Source organism: Cydia amplana, chromosome 11 (assembly GCF_948474715.1).
Source record: "Cydia amplana chromosome 11, ilCydAmpl1.1, whole genome shotgun sequence".
Taxonomy (NCBI): domain Eukaryota; kingdom Metazoa; phylum Arthropoda; class Insecta; order Lepidoptera; family Tortricidae; genus Cydia; species Cydia amplana.
The window spans coordinates 969,052-988,667 of NC_086079.1; the positions used below are offsets into that span (position 1 = coordinate 969,052).

Here is a 19,616-nt window from a genome sequence, read left to right on the forward strand (position 1 = left end):
TTCGTTAGGTAGCTTCAGACGCCCGAAGGGCAAACCGCCCAGAAATAGGAGCCCCGCTTGCGGGGCTCCGTCTATTTAAGTTGTGAAGGAAATGTTTTGGAAAATAATCACATGTAGTGCGGTGGGACCATGGTAAAAATAAATTAAATTGCAAACATTGTCAAACTCCGGTTACATAGGCGACCAAAAGAACTGGTCACTACAATCTAAATAGTAGATACGATGCGGCTAAACGTAGGCCGCCTTATTGAAGAACGTATCGCAATGACAATCCGGCTAATCGTCGAACCGCCGCATTTCAAAACGCCCCTGTTTTGTAAAACGGCTAGCCGTAATGTAATACGGCGGATTATACGATCTGACTACGACATATACAAAATTAAATACGTAGGTATGTTGTTATCTTTAATCTACAATAGTACATCACATATTATAGGTATTCTAGTATTGTCCCTATATTGTTACTTTATATACCTACCTACTCGTAACAAATTTTGTCATCCACGATGGACGTCCGTCCACTTCAATCAAACTTCAATTTACGAAATAAGTCTGGACAGAGTGGTATGGTTGGTGAGGTAGGAGTAAATATATAAATTGTATGTAAAGTTGGTAGTAGTTGTAAACGCTTGTATAGTTAGTCAAACTAATTTGTCAGTCGGTAGGAACCAGAAAAACTATACTCATTTTTATCTTTTGGATGCTAGTACTAGTGTAAGACAAAGATAGTATGATTCTCTCTGTCTAAGTTTGAAGTGAGACAGTCCTTTGACAAACTATATATAGGTATAATAGAAAAAGGCGGCAAATTTGAAACATGTAGGCGCGAAGGGATATCGTCTCATAGAAAATTCGAATTTCGCGCCTTTTTCTATTGACAAGATCTGCTTGACCAAGTATAAATATAAAATAGGTTTATCAATCTTCGAATGATCTTCGGCGGTTGATTGACTTAATTTTCTCAATGCATTAGCATATCAAAACGACTATTGCTTGGAATGAAACGTGTCAGTCGTGCGTTCAGAAACCTTTTAAAAGCTAACTGTAGATAAAAATATAAACATGTATTGTTTGTCCAGTATTTAGCATTATTTTCCGCATAGGGAATTTGGAATTTAAAATCGCTTCTTTGTTATTCAAATACCGCTATATATAACTCATGCTTTTGTATCGTAAAAAGAACCATAATGAAGACCGAACAACTTCATGGACCGAACACATTTAAGCGTGTCATAGATACGGAATGTCACTTGCAAAATTGCAAACGTCAAACAAAAATATTACTTGTGTTCCGTACAGGCGTGGATTTTATAAAAATTGATTTTTTATTTTCAATCTAGTACTGTGTTAACCTCCGATGGCTGGGAAGCTGAATAAGTTCGAAACCCCCAGTTCTGCTAGCTCGGATAGGTAAAAAGCGTGCTAAGTTAGTGCAATTGTTTGTTTGATCAGCTGTCTCTTGTCATTAAATTCCGCATTTCATTATTTTACAAGTGCTAGTTAATACTTGCGGTTTTTTTGAAGTGGAGTGTGTTTTGATGATAACGAGAGTGTCCAGGTTTAAGTTGAACGCCTGCATTGTGCATTATAACCTCTGCGGCCGTGCATTGTGGTTTTTATTTTTAGACTTTAATTTAGTTCGTTGGCAGCGGAGTCGCGCGGCACGTGTTTGCCGCTGACGTGATGGATCCCGCACTCATCTTCGCGAATCCGTAAGAGCAATCCGTGTCAGTGAAGCTTCCGCTTTTTTTGGTTTGCGATTATTTGCGAGCAAAACTAAATGGTGTAGTGTTGTGTCTTGTGTCTAACTTAGCGTTTTTTGAGTTGAAATAACAAAAACATTTTTATTTTTTCATTTTAATAATATTTGTTACAACCAATGACTCCATTATGTGGCTGTAAACAATACATGACCTTGAGTGATAATAATGTCTAATATAAGTGTGATAAGATGTGATAAGAGGTGATAGGAAATAAGTATAACGGTTGATTAGAGGTGCTTCTTAGGTAATAGATATAATTCAAACAATAAAGATAGTATAAGCATGATTAGTTTACAATGTTGCGAATAATTATGCTGTTGAAAAACACGCTAATATTTTGCACTAAAGAATATTTTAAAACATGCCATTAGTATCAATCAATATTATCACCAAAACGAATTTGATTGGGCTTAGTTGTAGTTTATTGTTCTATACAGCAAATATGTAAGAATTATGTGGCATATATGTTCATTTACATTCTTTTAGTTTAATAAGGATTAGGAAAAGTTACTATTTATTTAAAAACATTTTTCAAATGTCAAAGTTGTTCAGGTACCACCTTTTTTCTAATGGTAAAAAGTCTAGAGATGCCACGAAAACGGCAACTATTCGGTATTCGGCCTATTCGGCCACTTTGCCGAATATTCAGTATTCGGCTGAATGTTGCCTACTATTCGGCCGAATACCGAATATCTGTTGCATCTACTTAAAAAGAAAAATTGCACAATAAAAATAACCAAAAACTATGTATATTTAGAATGTGTTCTTGGAAAGTTGTTAAATACGAAAACCATTTTATGAGCATTTGTTGGTTAAATATCATTTTATTTTTATCATGTGTCTGATTTGTTTGACTCTATTCATTAATTTTATTCTGTTCAACAAAAATATATCTTAGCTAACATCATCTAACATTGAGCTTTGTTGGTGATCAGTTTTCATAATAATTGTGACTCAAAATGTTTGCATATGTCATGCCGAATATTCGGTATTCGGCCGAGAGAGGGGCCGAATATTCGGTATTCGGCCAAAACCACTATTCGGGGCATCTCTAGTAAAAACAAGGTATTTGAATTTATAAAATAAGGAAGCTGTTTGGTTTTAAGTCTCTATATTGTACTTTATTTTGCACATTGAATTTAAAATAAAAGGTTACTAGTTATTTTTTAAATATGTGTAAATGACAATGTATTTTTTGTGAAGAATACATAATAAAATGCTCTTTATAAAAAATCTATTGATAAACATATTTTACATAACTTACTTTCCAAACTGAATTGCGGCCTTGCCAAAACTTGTTTAATCACAACTCTAAATGTGGATCTCATATAATAAATACATATGTTACTAACACTGGTGCAATCATGAGACATTAATTTTTGTACAGTCAACATCAAAAATATGTTTACAGTTTTGCACGGTGCTCCTTTGAAATAAGGCGAAAAATGCCAATATATCTTTGACGCCAACTATATTAAGCAGGGACATCTTTTTTTAATGAAAGAAAAAACTTTCTCTATAGAAAAAACCCATTTTAATTGCTTTTGAGAGTAATAATAATAACCATATTGCGCAGTTTAGTCTTCCTCCCACCTTCCACTCATTAAAACTATTTTTAAGGAAAAACCGTTATCAAACTAGTCTATTAACAAGAAACCCAAAAACCAAACATTATCTTTATCTCTAAATACAACCTTATTTCTTTATTCTTAAGGTTCAATATAAACCTCGCTTCTATTCGAGATACAACCTCTCTACTATTACGTTAACGAAAATTCGACCTTAGCTTAAAATTATAGAGTTCACTTTCGATAAAACTAAACACGGTTTTTAAAACGATTCTAAGGGTCTCAAAATAATTGCAAATTCGACCTAATCCTAAATGGATAGAGTTGAGTTTCGATCAAATAACACGGTGTTTAGATTTACGCTTTCCATCTCAGGTCATTATACCATGAATCACATCGTATATTTAACTAGTAGGTATGTTTGTGTGTTATCTGTGCCCTGAACTAAGGTCACGGCCTGACAATACCTGTTATCAGTACCGCAATTAGAACTTCCTCTACATACACTACATAACTGTACAGTCATTATCATTAATGATATGATATCTGTATACTACCTATACAGGTTGCCAGAAATATTTTAAAATGCACTTGCACTTGTTCGCACAGGTATAGAATGTACAGTAAGCTGCAGAGATAACTAAACCCCCACAGCAAACAAATTTCTAGTTTCTACGCAGGAGGTCAGTTATCTCTGCAGTTTACTGTACAAATAGCAACACTCTTAACTGTCCATCCGTGAATCTTATTACAAAAGGCATAAGGTCCACCGATGGACAGTTTCTGAGTGTGGGCGATGGTACAGTCACGCCATTTAGGGGCCTAGCTACATTGGTTATTCCATACTTCGGTTATGGGTTGTCCAATTTAGCTAAAGCCCTAAATGGCGTAACAATCACGAAGCGGGACTGTACCTACCAGTGGCGGCGCGTCAAACATATCCACAGGCAAGCCGCTAATTTGGCTTACTTTACAACTCTGCTCAAGCGTCCAAAAACAGGCAAGCCGGTTTGAGTCGGCTTTTATGGACGCGCCGCCACTGGTAACAGAAGATTGCCTGCCAAAAATCACAAGCACATTAAATCGGAATGATGTCTAATAGTGTCATTGGAAGTACATCCCTATTGAATTCAGAATTAATATGTGATTGCGTAAATTAATTATTTGCTTTTCGAACAGTATATTCCAAGATAACCTAACCTAGAACCAAGTTACAGCTTACTTCAGTCAATACCAGTAGGGAGACACTCCTGACTTCGGGCAAACTCGTCTCCGTTCGGCTCAGCATTGCTCCGAGCAATTATTAGGGTTGACACAACTTGACGTCCCTTTGCGTTCACGACCACATAAGATAATGATATGAATTTTTGACAACCCTAGATAGCCGAAAGGGATAGTGCCATAAGTTAGAAAGGGATATCACGATTCGACCCTGACTCGCTGTCAAACTTCGGTTCTGTAGGAAGTGTCCTTGTTGTACGGTAGTAAATACAATTACTTATTCTGTGCCAATACTCAGACTGTACGTAGGTCGTTTTCTGGTGATGCGATGTATATTTTACTTATTTGTTGAAGTTAAATCTTCCTTCCTTCCTTCGCAGTTTAAACAATACGTACACGGTCACCAACTGACCTACATCAAGATATATTATCACTACACCTTATAAAACAAAGTCGCCAGCCGCGTCTGTCTGTTTCTTCGCGATAAACTCAAAAAATACTGAACGGATTTTCATGCGGTTTTCACCTATCGATAGAGTGATTCTTGAGGAAGGTTTGTGTATAATTTTTAGGGTTCCGTACCCAAAGGGTAAAAACGGGACCCTATTACTAAGACTCCGCTGTCCGTCCGTCCGTCTGTCACCAGGCTGATATCTCGCGAACCGTGATAGCTAGACAATTGAAATTTTCACAGATGATGTATTTCTGTTGCCGTTATAACAACAAATACTATAAACAGAATAAAATAAAGATTTAGTGGGGCTCCCATACAACAAACGTAATTTTTGACCGAAGTTAAGCAACGTCGGGCGGGGTCAGTACTTGGATGGGTGACCGTTTTTTTGCTTGTTTTGCTCTATTTTTTGTTGATGGTGCGGAACCCACCGTGCGCGAGTCCGACTCGCACTTGGCCGGTTTTTTTTAACCCGTGCGAACCCGGGGCGGGTCAGTAGTACAGTATAATATTATGTAGTTACGTGTGTCACTTGATTCACGATTATTCGTACGATGATTTTATTCGATACCTTTTGATCTTAACTGTTCCAAAGTTAGCAGATACTGATAGTGAACTTTCAATACTGATAAAAAAAAATACTGATAAAAACTACGCAATTATAATAGTTATGTAAAAACTATTATAATTGCGTAGTTTTTATCAGTATTTTTTTTTATCTTATTGAAATACAACCTGTATTGAAAGTTTTAATTTACTAAACGAGTCTAAAGAAAATACCGTCCGTTTCTTTCTACTTCTCGACCAAGCATCCATTCCTTGAACATCATGAGATACCTATGTGAACAGAACTGTTGTTCTCGGTATTAGAAAAGCAGTCTCTAGGTTTTATAATTGATATTACTATCGCTATTTTAAAATATGCACTCAATATCGTGTAAAGACTTTTACTATTTTCATCATCGTACTGTCACGCTTCGTGATTGTTCCGCCATTTAGGGTTCTAGCTAAATTGGACATTAGTAGTAGTAGTAGTAGTAGTAGTAATCACTTTATTGTACACAACACAGGTTGTACATACATACATACATAGTACATACATACATACATACATACATACATACATACATGGGTACATTCTATAGCGTAAGTATGGAATTACCAATTTAGCTAGGACCCTAAATGGCGTAACAATTCCGTGTGGTGACAGTACTGTTTGTGTGTCTAATTCCGTCGCCGTTGTTTAAATGGCGAATCCTACTCGTGTATAAAAGAATTGATTTCTTGAAGTTGTAACATCATATTGTTTCCACAGTGACTCGGAATTGGCGCTAGAACTTGGTGAACAAGTGTTCTTGGATGATGAAGACTATTCTACCAGAGCCCCGGCCTCGCCGACCACGGTGCCGAATGTGCGCCCGTACCGACCTCCATCCACAGGTACAGAATACCAACCCTAAACCTTAAGTCTGAACTTTGCCCTGAGCGTCAGCCGACTTTTGCCTTTTCCGACCTTTTCGCTGTAATATTAAAGGACTAAGCCTTAGAGTTCTTAAACAATATATAGGTAATATCTAAGTACTTACAAAAGCATTGGCGCTAGAACTTGGTTAACCTGTCGAATCCCACGATATGACGTCACCATAAGCGTTCTGGCTCATATATGAGCCGTGGGAGCTGACAGATTAACAAGTGTTCTTGGACGATGAAGACTATTCTACCAGAGCCCCGGCCTCGCCGACCACGGTGCCGAATGTGCGCCCGTACCGACCTCCATCCACAGGTACAGAATACCAACCTACTACTTAACTACCTTAAGCAAGCAGCTTCGTATGGAAATTTCTTGGAGGGACAGGTCTATGTGGACTCTGTGGAGTCTGGTCCCTTGTGAAATACCTTCGTTGGTTGGTACACGTGTGTATGTACAGATGTACAGTGTGTACACGAGGAGGCACTAGGCACAGCATTCTTGCACTTCTCTATTGTGAACCGTATTGCAACGAAATTAGGTCTATTAAGTGTGTTGTTATTTGTACTACCGGTATTTGCGTCGTCAACTGCAAATTAGTTTCTTATTACACTAACTCACGTACCGTTCCGCTTCTGTGAACTTGGCAATTTTTTTTTGACTAAATAATTTAACTGAATTTTAAGAAGGGCGTATGTATACATAGATAGTGTTGAGTGTCTAACTTCATTCTGTATTTGTTTATTACTCAATTCACCCATACTTTAAAATAATTTTAAGCAGGAAACAGAAGAAAATTAAAATAAAATTTAGGTAAACTCGATTAGGCCTATGAAAGTATGAAGTAGTTAACCCAGATTGGAAACCGATGCATAAGTTATAAACAGGCATCGGAGTTTTTGTCGCATGGTAAGACTAATAGCAAGCTATGGAGTCGACATTTGCCATAAATGTAAACTCTTATTCATACTCATACTCATTTATTTAATTTATCTTAAAATGCCTTTAGAGCGGTCAGTCGTGTATATTATCTTAGTCAAATTATATAAAAAAAATATTTTTCTATTACATTATGAATTCATAACTTCAACTATTTTAACATACAACTATACAAACTACATCGCTGCGAAAGACCTAATGTTATGTAGGTACTGACCGCTGATAAAATTGATTAGACCAAATCGCACATCTGATTAATCTTTCCAATTTCTCGTTTAAATAAGTATGAAAGTATAGACGGACACATGTTGAAACGTAAAATATCTTTCAAGTAAACAACTAATCAATTACAGTAATGATAGAATTAATTCATAACTTTTTTAATTGCGGAAGGTTATTTTCTTAGGTGACAGTTCCATTCACTTTCGGCTCTATTGCAACAAATGAGGTTTAATAAATTAAACTCATATACGTAGTAACTATTTAGTAATCTGTTCTCATATTAAATAAAATTAATCATGAGTATGAGTATGAATAAGAGTTTACATTTATGGCAAATGTCGACTCCATAGCTTGCTATTAGTCTTACCATGCGACAAAAACTCGGATGCCTGGTTATAAACTAGGTACCATCACGCACAGTGGTTGTTTATCCATTTGGGGTCTAGATAATTTTGTTCAACAATACACTCTACGATATGTCCAATTTAGCAAGAATAGGGTTCTAAATGGCTCAATAATCAAGACGCGCGACTGTACCTGTATACAATATAAAATATAACCCTATGCTTGCATGGTCCGACAAATTCTTGGCCTTGCTAATGTTATGGAAAGTTCCATATAAGATGACCTAGGTGACCAGATTTTATAGCTCTTGAGTGCAAAAATATACTGTTTTATTCATGTTTTACATTTATAAACATATGAACTTATCCTGTTAGTTCAGCGCACCATGAAAAACAAACTATAACACCCATACGATTTGCAACCAGGCTAAATATAACGTTGTTCATACTAAAAGTCATATTTCCTTACTAGTATCACGGCACATACGACTTTTTGCCATAACAATCATGTTACTCTAGAAAAGGCGTATCTACACGGGAGTGTTACAATGACATACGTTTATTTTGTTTTCATTACAACAGTTTCGTTATACTCGAAAGGGCGTATCTACACTAAAATGTTAAAATGACATAACGATCTTTTGCTTTTCACCACAATAGTTATGTTACACTAAGAAGGACGTATCTACATTACATAGTTATAGTGACATACGATGTTTTTGAGTTGAAATGGTAATGTCCGTGAGTCACTCCACATTTTATGTCTTCATTGTTCGACAATTCGTGTATGAGAGACCACGGGTGCCATTTAACTCGGTGAGGTTAATATTTTGAAGTTTGTTTGACATAATCACGTGTTTAAAATGTTTCAGTTGTTTATAAAGTAGAAAATAGAAACATTTATTGTAAATATTATTTATATTTGTATATGTTTATGATGAATGATGATATGTAGAAGCGTGTGAAACGTGCCGGCATAACCTTTTTGTTATGACGTTTACTGTGACAGATGTTATCCGACTGTTTTATATGGCAGAGCGTTACACGTAGGAAAACTACATAGTTGTATCCAATATTCATACTAAGTAAATATGTTATGAATTCAACTCTACTTTATAATGAAAATGTGTCAAGACATTTTATTAGAATATTTGTCCTGAGTTAATTTAACCTTAATTAATGAAATATCGAATATATGTACTTGAATGTGAACTTTAAAAATGTTTGAAATGTCTGTAGTGCAATAATCTCTGAGTTACACTTTAGTCTAAATTTAATATTGTTTGTAATTTATTTTTCGTTATTACATTTTTTTATTTCGTCTTGTAAAAAATGACACGTTTTAAACACGTACGTTACTTTCTACAACAAATATTCATTTTTTTTTAAATTTTGTTCGAAAAAATTAAATTGAGTACTTATTCATTTTACTCGCGTAAATACATACATCTTCTCATTTCTTAAGCAACTCCTAATCTTAAAACGCTTTAAAATGTTCATTTTATATTACAAATGAGTTGGTACTTTGGTACTATAGAATTAATGTGTGGTCGTCTCTGCTAATAAATACGTTATTAGAAGCAATTTGCGATGTCGCCAGCGCCCGGCCTTGTGAATGACTAAAGTATATATTGCTGTTGTTTAGTTGACAAACGTCATATGTTGCATAGTATAGTATGGAGATACGGCGTTTTAGGGCGGACGCCTGTGTAAAGAAAATTTCCTGTAATATGCTTTTAAATATAATATTTTATTGCTGTTGCAAGCGAGGTTCGATTTTATAACTGATTACGGAGTGAGAGACTAAAATACTTTTATTCCTTGATTTATTAACTTATTTAATTTTCTTAGATTAGATGTATGTAACTCAAATGTAACTACAAATCTTTTGCTAATAGTAAGTGCGATCATTTCATAAATTATATTTATACATAATATGTATAAATATTATATCACTTTTGCAGCTACATAGGTATGATCATTTTGTCATGTCCATAGTTATACCTAAGGTTATAAAACGATACACCAACTTTACTTTACACTTTGCACTAACCGTCGTCAACTGACATACAATTAATTAATCAAAAGTAAACAAGAACACTTCTCTAATGACCTTAACTTTAAACAATTACATTTGATTAAGTATAGTATTCGAAACCTAAGTAATAACGTTAAATTGTTCCAGGATCAAACATCCTCAAGTCGCCGCGGGCGCGGCGCGTACGCACCACATCAATGTCGCAGTCAAACAAGCGTACGGCCGCTGAAAGCATATTACACGCCGATAGGCGTACCATATATACGGCCGGGCGCCCGCCTTGGTACAACTGTACGGGAGGACAGGAGGTTGAACCGTTTCTCATTGGTGAGTGTAGCCTAATATAGGCTTCAACGTCGCAGTCAAACAAGCGTACGGCAGCCGTACATACACGCCGATAGGCGTACCATATATACGGCCGGGCGTCCGCCTTGGTACAACTGTACGGGAGGACAGGAGGTTGAACCGTTTCTCATTGGTGAGTGTAGCCTAATATAGGTTTCAAGTTTCAACGTCGCAGTTAAACAAGCGTACGCCAGCCGTACACGCCGGTAGGCGTACCATATATACGGCCGGGCGTCCGCCTTGGTACAACTGTACGGTGGGCAGGAGGTTGAACCGTTCCTCGTTGGTGAGTGTAGCCTAATATAGGCTTCAATATCGCAGTCAAACAAGCGTACGGCAGCCGTACATACACGCCGATAGGCGTACCATATATACGGCCGGGCGTCCGCCTTGGTACAACTGTACGGGAGGACAGGAGGTTGAACCGTTCCTCATTGGTGAGTGTAGCCTAATATAGGCTTCAACGTCGCAGTTAAACAAGCGTACGCCAGCCGTACACGCCGGTAGGCGTACCATATATACGGCCGGGCGTCCGCCTTGGTACAACTGTACGGTGGGCAGGAGGTTGAACCGTTCCTCATTGGTGAGTGTAGCCTAATATAGGCTTCAACGTCGCAGTTAAACAAGCGTACGCCAGCCGTACACGCCGGTAGGCGTACCATATATACGGCCGGGCGTCCGCCTTGGTACAACTGTACGGTGGGCAGGAGGTTGAACCGTTCCTCATTGGTGAGTGTAGCCTAATATAGGCTTCAACGTCGCAGTTAAACAAGCGTACGCCAGCCGTACACGCCGGTAGGCGTACCATATATACGGCCGGGCGTCCGCCTTGGTACAACTGTATTGGTGGACAGGAGGTTGAACCGTTCCGTATTGGTAAGTGTAATTAATTGTACGATTGAAAGCATATTACACGTCGACCGGCGTACTATGTACGGCGGGGTGTCTGTGGTACAACTGCGTACTGTTTGTGGTGGTACAAATCATACTATGTTTCCACTTGAAAACATAATATACGAAAACTTTATCCAAGTTCTCATTCTCCGGTCTCCTCCTCGGGGATAACGCCGTCCTCGAAACGTCGGAGGTACATTTAAAACTCAATTGTGCAATAGTCAATATTAACAAATTGTCATTTTCAGAGAATACGACCATTCTAGTATCGTGGTATTACATGTACAACATTTATGAATGGTATTTTTCTCCCTTGTTAGGTATATGCGGCGCAAGCGCTTCGGGAAAGACGACAGTCGCCGCGAAAATAATAGAATCTCTTAACATGCCGTGGGTCACTATTGTCAGCATGGATTCCTTCTACAAGGTACGAATACTAAACATTCATAATAACTCAGTAATGGGGCCTTTTTGAGAAGCCTAACCCCTCACACTCCCAAGTTTAGCAACGAAAAATTATGACTACATGGTTATATGTATGACTATATATCTTCAAATGAAGCGACTCATATAATTTCAATCGAACTTCACTTGAAGAAGTTCGTTTGATCATCAATTATGCTTGAAATATCTATGAGATCACATGTAGTACTAAATACACCTTCTTTCAAATAAAAAAAATGTTGAAATCGGTTCACATGATAAAGAATTGTACCTGAAAACCCCATATACATGTCGCGCAAATTAGTTAGCCAATGTTTCTGGTCAAGTCTTTCGTGATTATAGTTACATGACAAAATTGAAAGTTTGTACGGACGGTGCGCGAGTTAAACGAACTCGCACTTAACCGGTTTTTTTTTAAAGAATGTGACTTCGATCTAACCTTCAGTTTCCTTACGATGTTTTCCTTCAACAGTAGCAACTAGTAAATATTAAGTGATATTTCCTACAGTTCCAAGAAATTCATTGGAACAAGCCGGAATTCGAATTTACAATCTCCATCTCTCGAGCTAACTAAGTAATCCAGTCTCTGTCACCAATTGTTTTTGATAATAGTTGTTCTCTTTCATCCCTCAGGTATTAAATGAGAAGCAACACCAAGCCGCGACCCGGAACGAGTACAATTTCGACCACCCGGACGCTTTCGACATGGAACTACTGAGTGGAGTGCTACAGAGACTCAAAGAGGGGAAGAAAGTTGAAGTGCCGATATACAACTACGTCACGCATTCTAGGGAGAATCGCACTGTGAGTATGTTCGCTCTTTCACTCTCTAGATGTTAAATGAGACGCATCAGTAAAATTTCGACACCTAAGATGCTTTTGACATGAAAAAAGTACCGTAAATGTATAGAATTCTTACTAAGAAAATCAAGAAGCAGATCTAAACCAAACGCATGAAAAGTTCTGTTTCTAGCACTTTCTAGCGGTTTTTCGCTAGACTGATAGACCAAAATATAAATTTAAATCAAGTTAGCTAACGAGATAGTTCTAAAGATGTTTGTTGTTTTCAGAAAACGATGTACGGAGCGAACGTGATCATCTTCGAAGGCATATTAGCGTTCTATAACAGTGACGTACTAAACATGTTGGACATGAAAGTGTTTGTAGACACTGATGCTGACATAAGACTCGCTAGGCGACTTAGAAGGTACAAGCAATCATAAAAATGTATAAATCCCAGACATCGTCAAAAGATATCTGAAAACCATCTCAACAGACAACATTTTCAAAGAAAACGCATTCATATCGGATCAACTGTTGGCTACGATACTACAGACAAGACAGACAGATGGACACAGTAAATCTGTATCATCCTTCCTTTTCCGTCGGGTTTAAAAACAACTCTATTACTGATTTTAATATGCCTAAATATACAGTTAATTTCAACGACGATAGCGATATTTTATTGATTGAAATAATATACTTCATTATATTTGCAAAGGTAACTTTTTGAGTAGAAATTTTTAAGATTTGATCATAATTCTCGTGTTAACACTGAGTGTTTTACAAAAATAGACCCCATAGGTAATATAATTGTCTTTTTTCCAGGGATATAGTCCAACGCGGCCGCGACCTAGAAGGTGTCCTCAAGCAATACATGACCCACGTGAAGCCAGCTTACCAGAGCTACATCGCGCCCTGTATGGCCCACGCGGACATCATAGTACCGAGAGGCGGGGAGAACAAAGTTGCCATACATTTGATAGTTCAACATGTCCACAAACAACTGCAGCTGGTTAGTACATATAATAATTGATCGAATTCATTTGTGTAGTAGTATTACGCTATTAGTGCTCTACGACTTTTCCAAAGCGTTTGATTGAGTAAACCACAATATTTTCATTAGTATACTTAATTAACTTGCTACTTTATGGTTTTAAGGATCTGATTAGATCTGATTGGGCCATGTTTAGCTGAGAGAAATCAAAAGGTAGCATAAAATAAAATCGTTTCGTCCGAGATATAGGTGAAGATAGGAGTACCACAAGGATCTATCTCAGGCCAATTATTATTCCTCGTGTATGTATGTTAAGTGAGATTAAGCGTCAATATTGTGTCCGCTAATTTTATATTTCATGGACGATAATTTTAATATTATAAAGCTGTCATGGCGAAACTAGGGTTCGGTTTTGCCATTTTGGCTACAGAACCTTATCCCCTAGTTTCATTATATATTTTTTTCATACCACTAATGCATTTATCGTAATGTTTTGAATTAGTTTTTTTCTATGTCTATAGCTACCTAATTATTTCTTTTTTAGAGAGGCTTCAAGGTCCGTGAAAAGCTCGCAGTAGCACACGTCGGTCAGCCCGTACCAGACTCCCTATATCTTCTCAAAGATACACCACAAGTGAGTTAAATCTATCATTACTATGGTAAATCAACCCTCCCATAGAAAATGGACCAGCCAAAATGTATGAAACAGCCAAATTTTTTTTTCGCGATTTCGGGTTTGGTCCCATAGTAAAAGTTGCTCAGTATAATCCCAAAACCTCCCTGGCAACGGGAATGCAGTTATTTTTTAGCCACCCTGTATAGGTTTTTCGTTTATACAATAAACTTTTTCGTCCATTTAACATGATGGTAACCATAAATTTCCACCGCCAGGTACAAGGTCTCCACACGTTCATCCGCAACAAGGACACGCCCCGCGACGAGTTCATATTCTACTCCAAGCGCCTGATGAGACTCGTCATAGAATTCGCACTATCATTGTTACCTTACTCGGAGAGGACCGTTGAAACGCCCCAGGGATTCTCTTACAAAGGTATTTTTAAATTTAAATTTAAAAGTGGGAAAAATTACTGTCTTGAGTGAGACTTGAACTCACGGCCTCTGGATCGATACTCCAGCGCTCTGCCATCCGAGCCACCAAGACCTCATCCATAGCCAGCAAATCTTTCCACCATATGGGTCAAGGGTAAAGGTATTTTTTGCTATTAATAAAGGTATAGCTAAAGATTTTAGGTCCTAGGAGTATAAGTACTAGTTTGATATAAAAGTTGGCGATTTTGAACATAACCTTAAAGAATTAAGATCGATTTTAAAAATTCAAGCTGGGATTAGCCTGGATAGAGTGAGTTAATTCAATTGCAATTATTTATTTAATTCAAATCCAGAGTTCCATAATATTGTTAGTACAATATAACAAATCTTAAAATTACTTGAGGTTAGTGACATTAAAATTACAAAATAAAAGTTCGTTTTCGATTATAAGAAATAAAAGCATATTATACTCCAAAGAGTTGAATGTTGTTGACAATTCCCAGCGCCTTAAATTGAAGTAAGTTTTTTTATGTTCTGCTACGAAAAAAGTTAACCCTATTCACTTTGTTTTAGAGTTGTAAATACAACGATAGCACTTCGTAAAATGTACAATTCTACTACAAATAAAAATAAGCCTTATCTCTTTGTCCTAAGGTCGTAAATGCGACGTGGAGAAAATCTGCGGTGTATCCATCCTCCGAGCCGGCGAGACCATGGAACAAGCCGTATGCGATGTCTGCAAAGACATCCGTATAGGCAAGATACTCATACAGACCAACCAGGAGACTGATGAGCCTGAGGTGAGCCTTAATTGTATAGTAATAAGGTTGAAAATTCAATGGTAGTCTTTTCTGATCGCTACGCAGCAAGAAGTTTCGCCGCACTCTAAATTGCACCGTAATATTATAAGTTAAAGGCTCGATTTGAAGTGGAGTTATAAAAGAGAGTTATCTGTATAGGCAAGATACTTATACAGACAAACCCAGGAGACCCGAGATGAGCCTTATTTATATAGATATAAGGTAGAAACTTGAATGATTGTAGATTCCTATCGCAACCGTTGAAAAAAAAAGTTTCGCGGCAACCTAAATTGAACCGTAATGTTTTGAGCAATGGGCTCAATTTGAATTTAATAAATAGTCCCAGAGTCATTATTGCGGTTTTGAATTCGGAACCTTCTTTTTATTCCAGTATACTTGTTTGTGTCCTTTTAAAAGGACATCGGGACCTATATTTTAGAATAGTATTATATGATATATAGATTTTATAGTTTCTGCGTTCATTTTCTCCGGTCCATGTTAATGTAAATAACTGGGATATGACTGTAGCATATGGAAAACAAAATTAATTTTATGATTGTGGTTTCAGTAATGTTCGATAAAACGAACATGGCCTAACTAAATGACCAGAAAAATTACAAGTGTCTCAATCAAACCTTCAATGTTACAAATTATTTCCATCTCTTTCCAGCTATACTACCTCCGCCTACCAAAGGACATAAAAGACTACCGCGTGATCCTAATGGACGCTACAGTCGCGACGGGCGCCGCAGCCATCATGGCCATCCGAGTGCTGCTCGACCATGATGTGCCCGAAGAACATATTAGTTTGGTTTCGTTGCTGATGGCTGAGATTGGGGTGCATTCGATAGCCTACGCTTTTCCACAGGTAAGATTAAATGTCCTTTAAAACGAACATCCCAAAAAAAGTATTTAAAATAACGACGTGCCTAATTAAAGGACTTCCTTTGAAAATGACTCGTTCCTTATAAAGATCAATATTAAGGTAGCCTAGAGTACGCTCACCCTAATTTCAAGAATTGGTGCAGGCACTCGTTTATACGAAAGCAACTGCCATCTGACCTTTCTGTGGGAAAACTAGGTCTTAACATTTTGTTACACCGAGTGCTGCTCGACCATGATGTGCCCGAAGAACATATTAGTTTGGTTTCGTTGCTGATGGCTGAGATTGGGGTGCATTCGATAGCCTACGCTTTTCCACGGGTAATATTTCCTTGACAAGTATTAACTTTACTCTTCGTCAACTTAATGATTCACACTAGGTATATAAATATGTATAGTGTGTAGGTTTATTTGTAGTAATTATATGTGTAAGTTTATCAATATAGTTTATATACATTTTTTCATCTACTTTTTAAGACACTGCACTACTTAATTTTTCTGGTTTGACCCATTGTTTGACTGGTAGAGAATGCTTTAAGGAGTTTAAGGCATTAAGTCCGCCATTTGTACCTTCATGTATTGTGCAATAATGATTAAAATAAATAATATTAAATGTCCTTTAAAACGGACATCCCAAAATTGTGTCTAAAAAGACGTCGTGAACTTCCATTACAATTATTCCTTTAAGAATGACATGGCAACCCTAGAGTACACGCGGCACCCTAGTTTGAGTTTTGAACTTGAATCATATTTCAATAAAATTGTTATTCAGGTAAAAATCGTGACGTCAGCCTTAGACCCAGAGATCAACGAGAAATTCTACGTCCTCCCCGGCATCGGGAACTTCGGCGACCGCTACTTCGGCACCGAGCCCGCCGACGACGAGTGAGACTGAACCCATTGCCCACAGCGTAAGGCTGATTATTGACTGTACTTGTATACCCTGTATATTTTAAGATTACAATTTTCTAACCTCAAAAGTAGTGGTATATTGAGGTACAATATGTAAACGACACAGGTGGATAATTACCTACTGCATAACACTGATTTACGCCAACTACAGCTGATTTTACTAGTTGATTTTTTAGCTGATTTTTTGATTTTTGCACAACGACGTCCTCGAAACGTCGGAGGTAAATCTTAAAACTTAGATACGCGATTAAGTTCCGTTGTATAATTTAATAATTACCTACTGGGATTAAATTTTGGAGAAAAAAAGTTACCACTACTTTTGAGGTTAAAAATTTCTAATCTGAAAAAAAAAACGACTATAAACGTAGACAGTAGGTACCATAGGCTGTTAACTAACTAGAGTCGGACCAAGCTAACTCTGCATGGCATCAGCTCAAAGTGTGGCAATGCCATCATCAATGGCAAATTTCTATGAACATATGACCTTTACACTTTCACACTTTGTTACTTGTCAAGTCTAAAGTTATAGCTTGGACTGACTCTAGTACAGTTGCCCTAAAAAAATATTATAACTTATTATCTGCCTGCCTGTTGTAACGTATGAAGGACATTTGTATTAAGACAATTCTAAAATTAATTAAATAATGGCTTTTACGTGACATTTACAAGACACGGACTAGATGAATTAAATGTAAGTTTTTACCATACATGGTAAACTTTTGTCCTTAGCATTAAGAATTGTCTTTTATATAGAACATAATTTATGTCTATTCGTACTATAAATGAATTTTCAAACAAAGAAGGGTATAAATTATGAATTTGATCCTTAATTCATTTAATCGCATATTGCCCCGTTGATAACGTAACTTTTTCAACTTGGTATTGATGAAATATAATAAAAATATCATGAAATCTTCCGTTGACGATGGTATCACTTTGCCTTAAAGTCGAGATTTCTATGACAGATTTGGGATTATGTTGTGCCTTGATACAAATAAATGAAATAATGAAAGCAACTAGTTAAATTTAAAGCAGACTCGACGCTGATCTTTAGTTTAATGATTTGTTTTTATTTTTAAGAACAATTCGGTACAAAATACATAATTTATGTCATTAAAAAGCCTTTCTATGGTACTGAATTTTAAAAGTATTTTCAACCATTTTGAGATGTCCTTCAAAAAGGACATTTTATAAAAAGGTAAAATGAATGTTTTTATTGTCGTCGAATATTAACTTTTATGTAGTCGTCATTTTGCTATGGAAGTCTATGTGTTTTCGACTTGGAGGATATAATCAAATGGAGACGCCATGTCTGTAATTTTCTGTACAAAACCGTCTGCCGATTTTTGCGGGGGAGGGGAACGTCAAATGTATGCGTAACGTAAAAATAGCCATGTCAGATAAACGTCAGTCCATACATTGTGTATGACCGTTGGCCGCCTATTTTCGACAGAGGGGAAATTCTGTTAATGGCTACTCCGTTTAGTTGTATCCTCCAAGGTTTTCGAACACAAATGAAATTTAACATGAATGAACATAATTAGATTTTCTATATCTCATTGTAGGTTTTGTTTCCAAAAATAGCAAATGATATTGAATCTAGTCCAATTTGTTACTTAATATTTTTAAGATCTCTTAATAATTTATTGATTATTTATTTCGTGCGTCAATCCAAAAAGTACTTAAAACTAAAGAAATTAACGAAAAGAGATACAAATAGTAGTACAAACTAGTTCTTAATATAATTTATTGAAACTTATTTAATTATGAAGTCATAAACTGATGAAGTCAATATGAACCAAAGATTGGTTGTTCCTAAATAGATAAATGTAAATTAACAACACCTTAATATTTGCTATATATTTTAAAAACTAACCTGATAACAATGAACTAAAACTTTTAACAAAAAAAAAACTTCCATAGTAACTTGTCGCAACATAAACGTTAAACTAAATACGTATAGAAATAAGTACTTTAGTGAATACTGTACTTTGACACACTTATTATACTTACGATTATGTTTGTATGTTAATTCGATTTCAGAATTGGTTCAAACATTGCATAAACAAAAATATACCTTCCCAAGTTCCGATGTCCTTTAAAAAGGACAAATTTAAATCGAATTTTTAACTTAAGTATTTCGAGTTTTTAACTTAATCAGTGTAGGTTCCAATTGACTGCAAACATGACCCTATAGGACTAGGACTTACGGAGGCTTCGGTAGGTATCATATTTATTCAATATTTATTAAGTTCGGATAATATTTGTATATATTTTATTGAACGTAAAAGATAACAATTTGCGGTGCTTACAATATACTTAAATAAAACAACTTAGTTCATGTACTTCCAGTTTTATACTTCTTATGATTTACTTTTTTTATATCTAATATATGCATTAAATATTCCGATGAAAATGTAAACCTAAATGTCAATTGTTTTTAATACAAAATAAAGCAAATTTTCATTGTAAAGTGTACCTACTATTAAAATAAT

The 19,616-nt window shown here is 36.4% G+C and overlaps 2 protein-coding genes across 4 annotated transcripts in view; both read left to right on the top strand.

Moving 5' to 3' along the window:
- Positions 1-19,616, top strand: part of LOC134651923 (uncharacterized) — a 343,848-nt gene that overhangs the window by 99,446 nt on the left and 224,786 nt on the right. The window lies entirely within an intron of this gene.
- On the top strand, positions 1,265-17,149 carry LOC134652371 (uridine-cytidine kinase-like 1). 3 transcript variants are annotated; one of them, XM_063507546.1, is made up of 12 exons: positions 1,265-1,410; positions 6,322-6,446; positions 10,165-10,344; positions 11,577-11,683; positions 12,334-12,504; positions 12,771-12,907; positions 13,309-13,495; positions 14,022-14,111; positions 14,369-14,528; positions 15,182-15,327; positions 15,998-16,195; positions 16,982-17,149. In XM_063507546.1, the coding sequence occupies exons 1-12, from the start codon at positions 1,358-1,360 to the stop codon at positions 17,096-17,098; spliced, it is 1,671 nt and encodes a 556-aa protein (XP_063363616.1). In that variant the 5' UTR covers positions 1,265-1,357; the 3' UTR covers positions 17,099-17,149. The 3 variants fall into 3 exon arrangements, with proteins under 3 accessions (XP_063363616.1, XP_063363615.1, XP_063363614.1); XM_063507545.1 differs by lacking the exons at positions 1,265-1,410; positions 6,322-6,446; positions 10,165-10,344 and adding an exon at positions 10,698-10,799; XM_063507544.1 differs by lacking the exons at positions 1,265-1,410; positions 6,322-6,446; positions 10,165-10,344 and adding an exon at positions 11,025-11,091.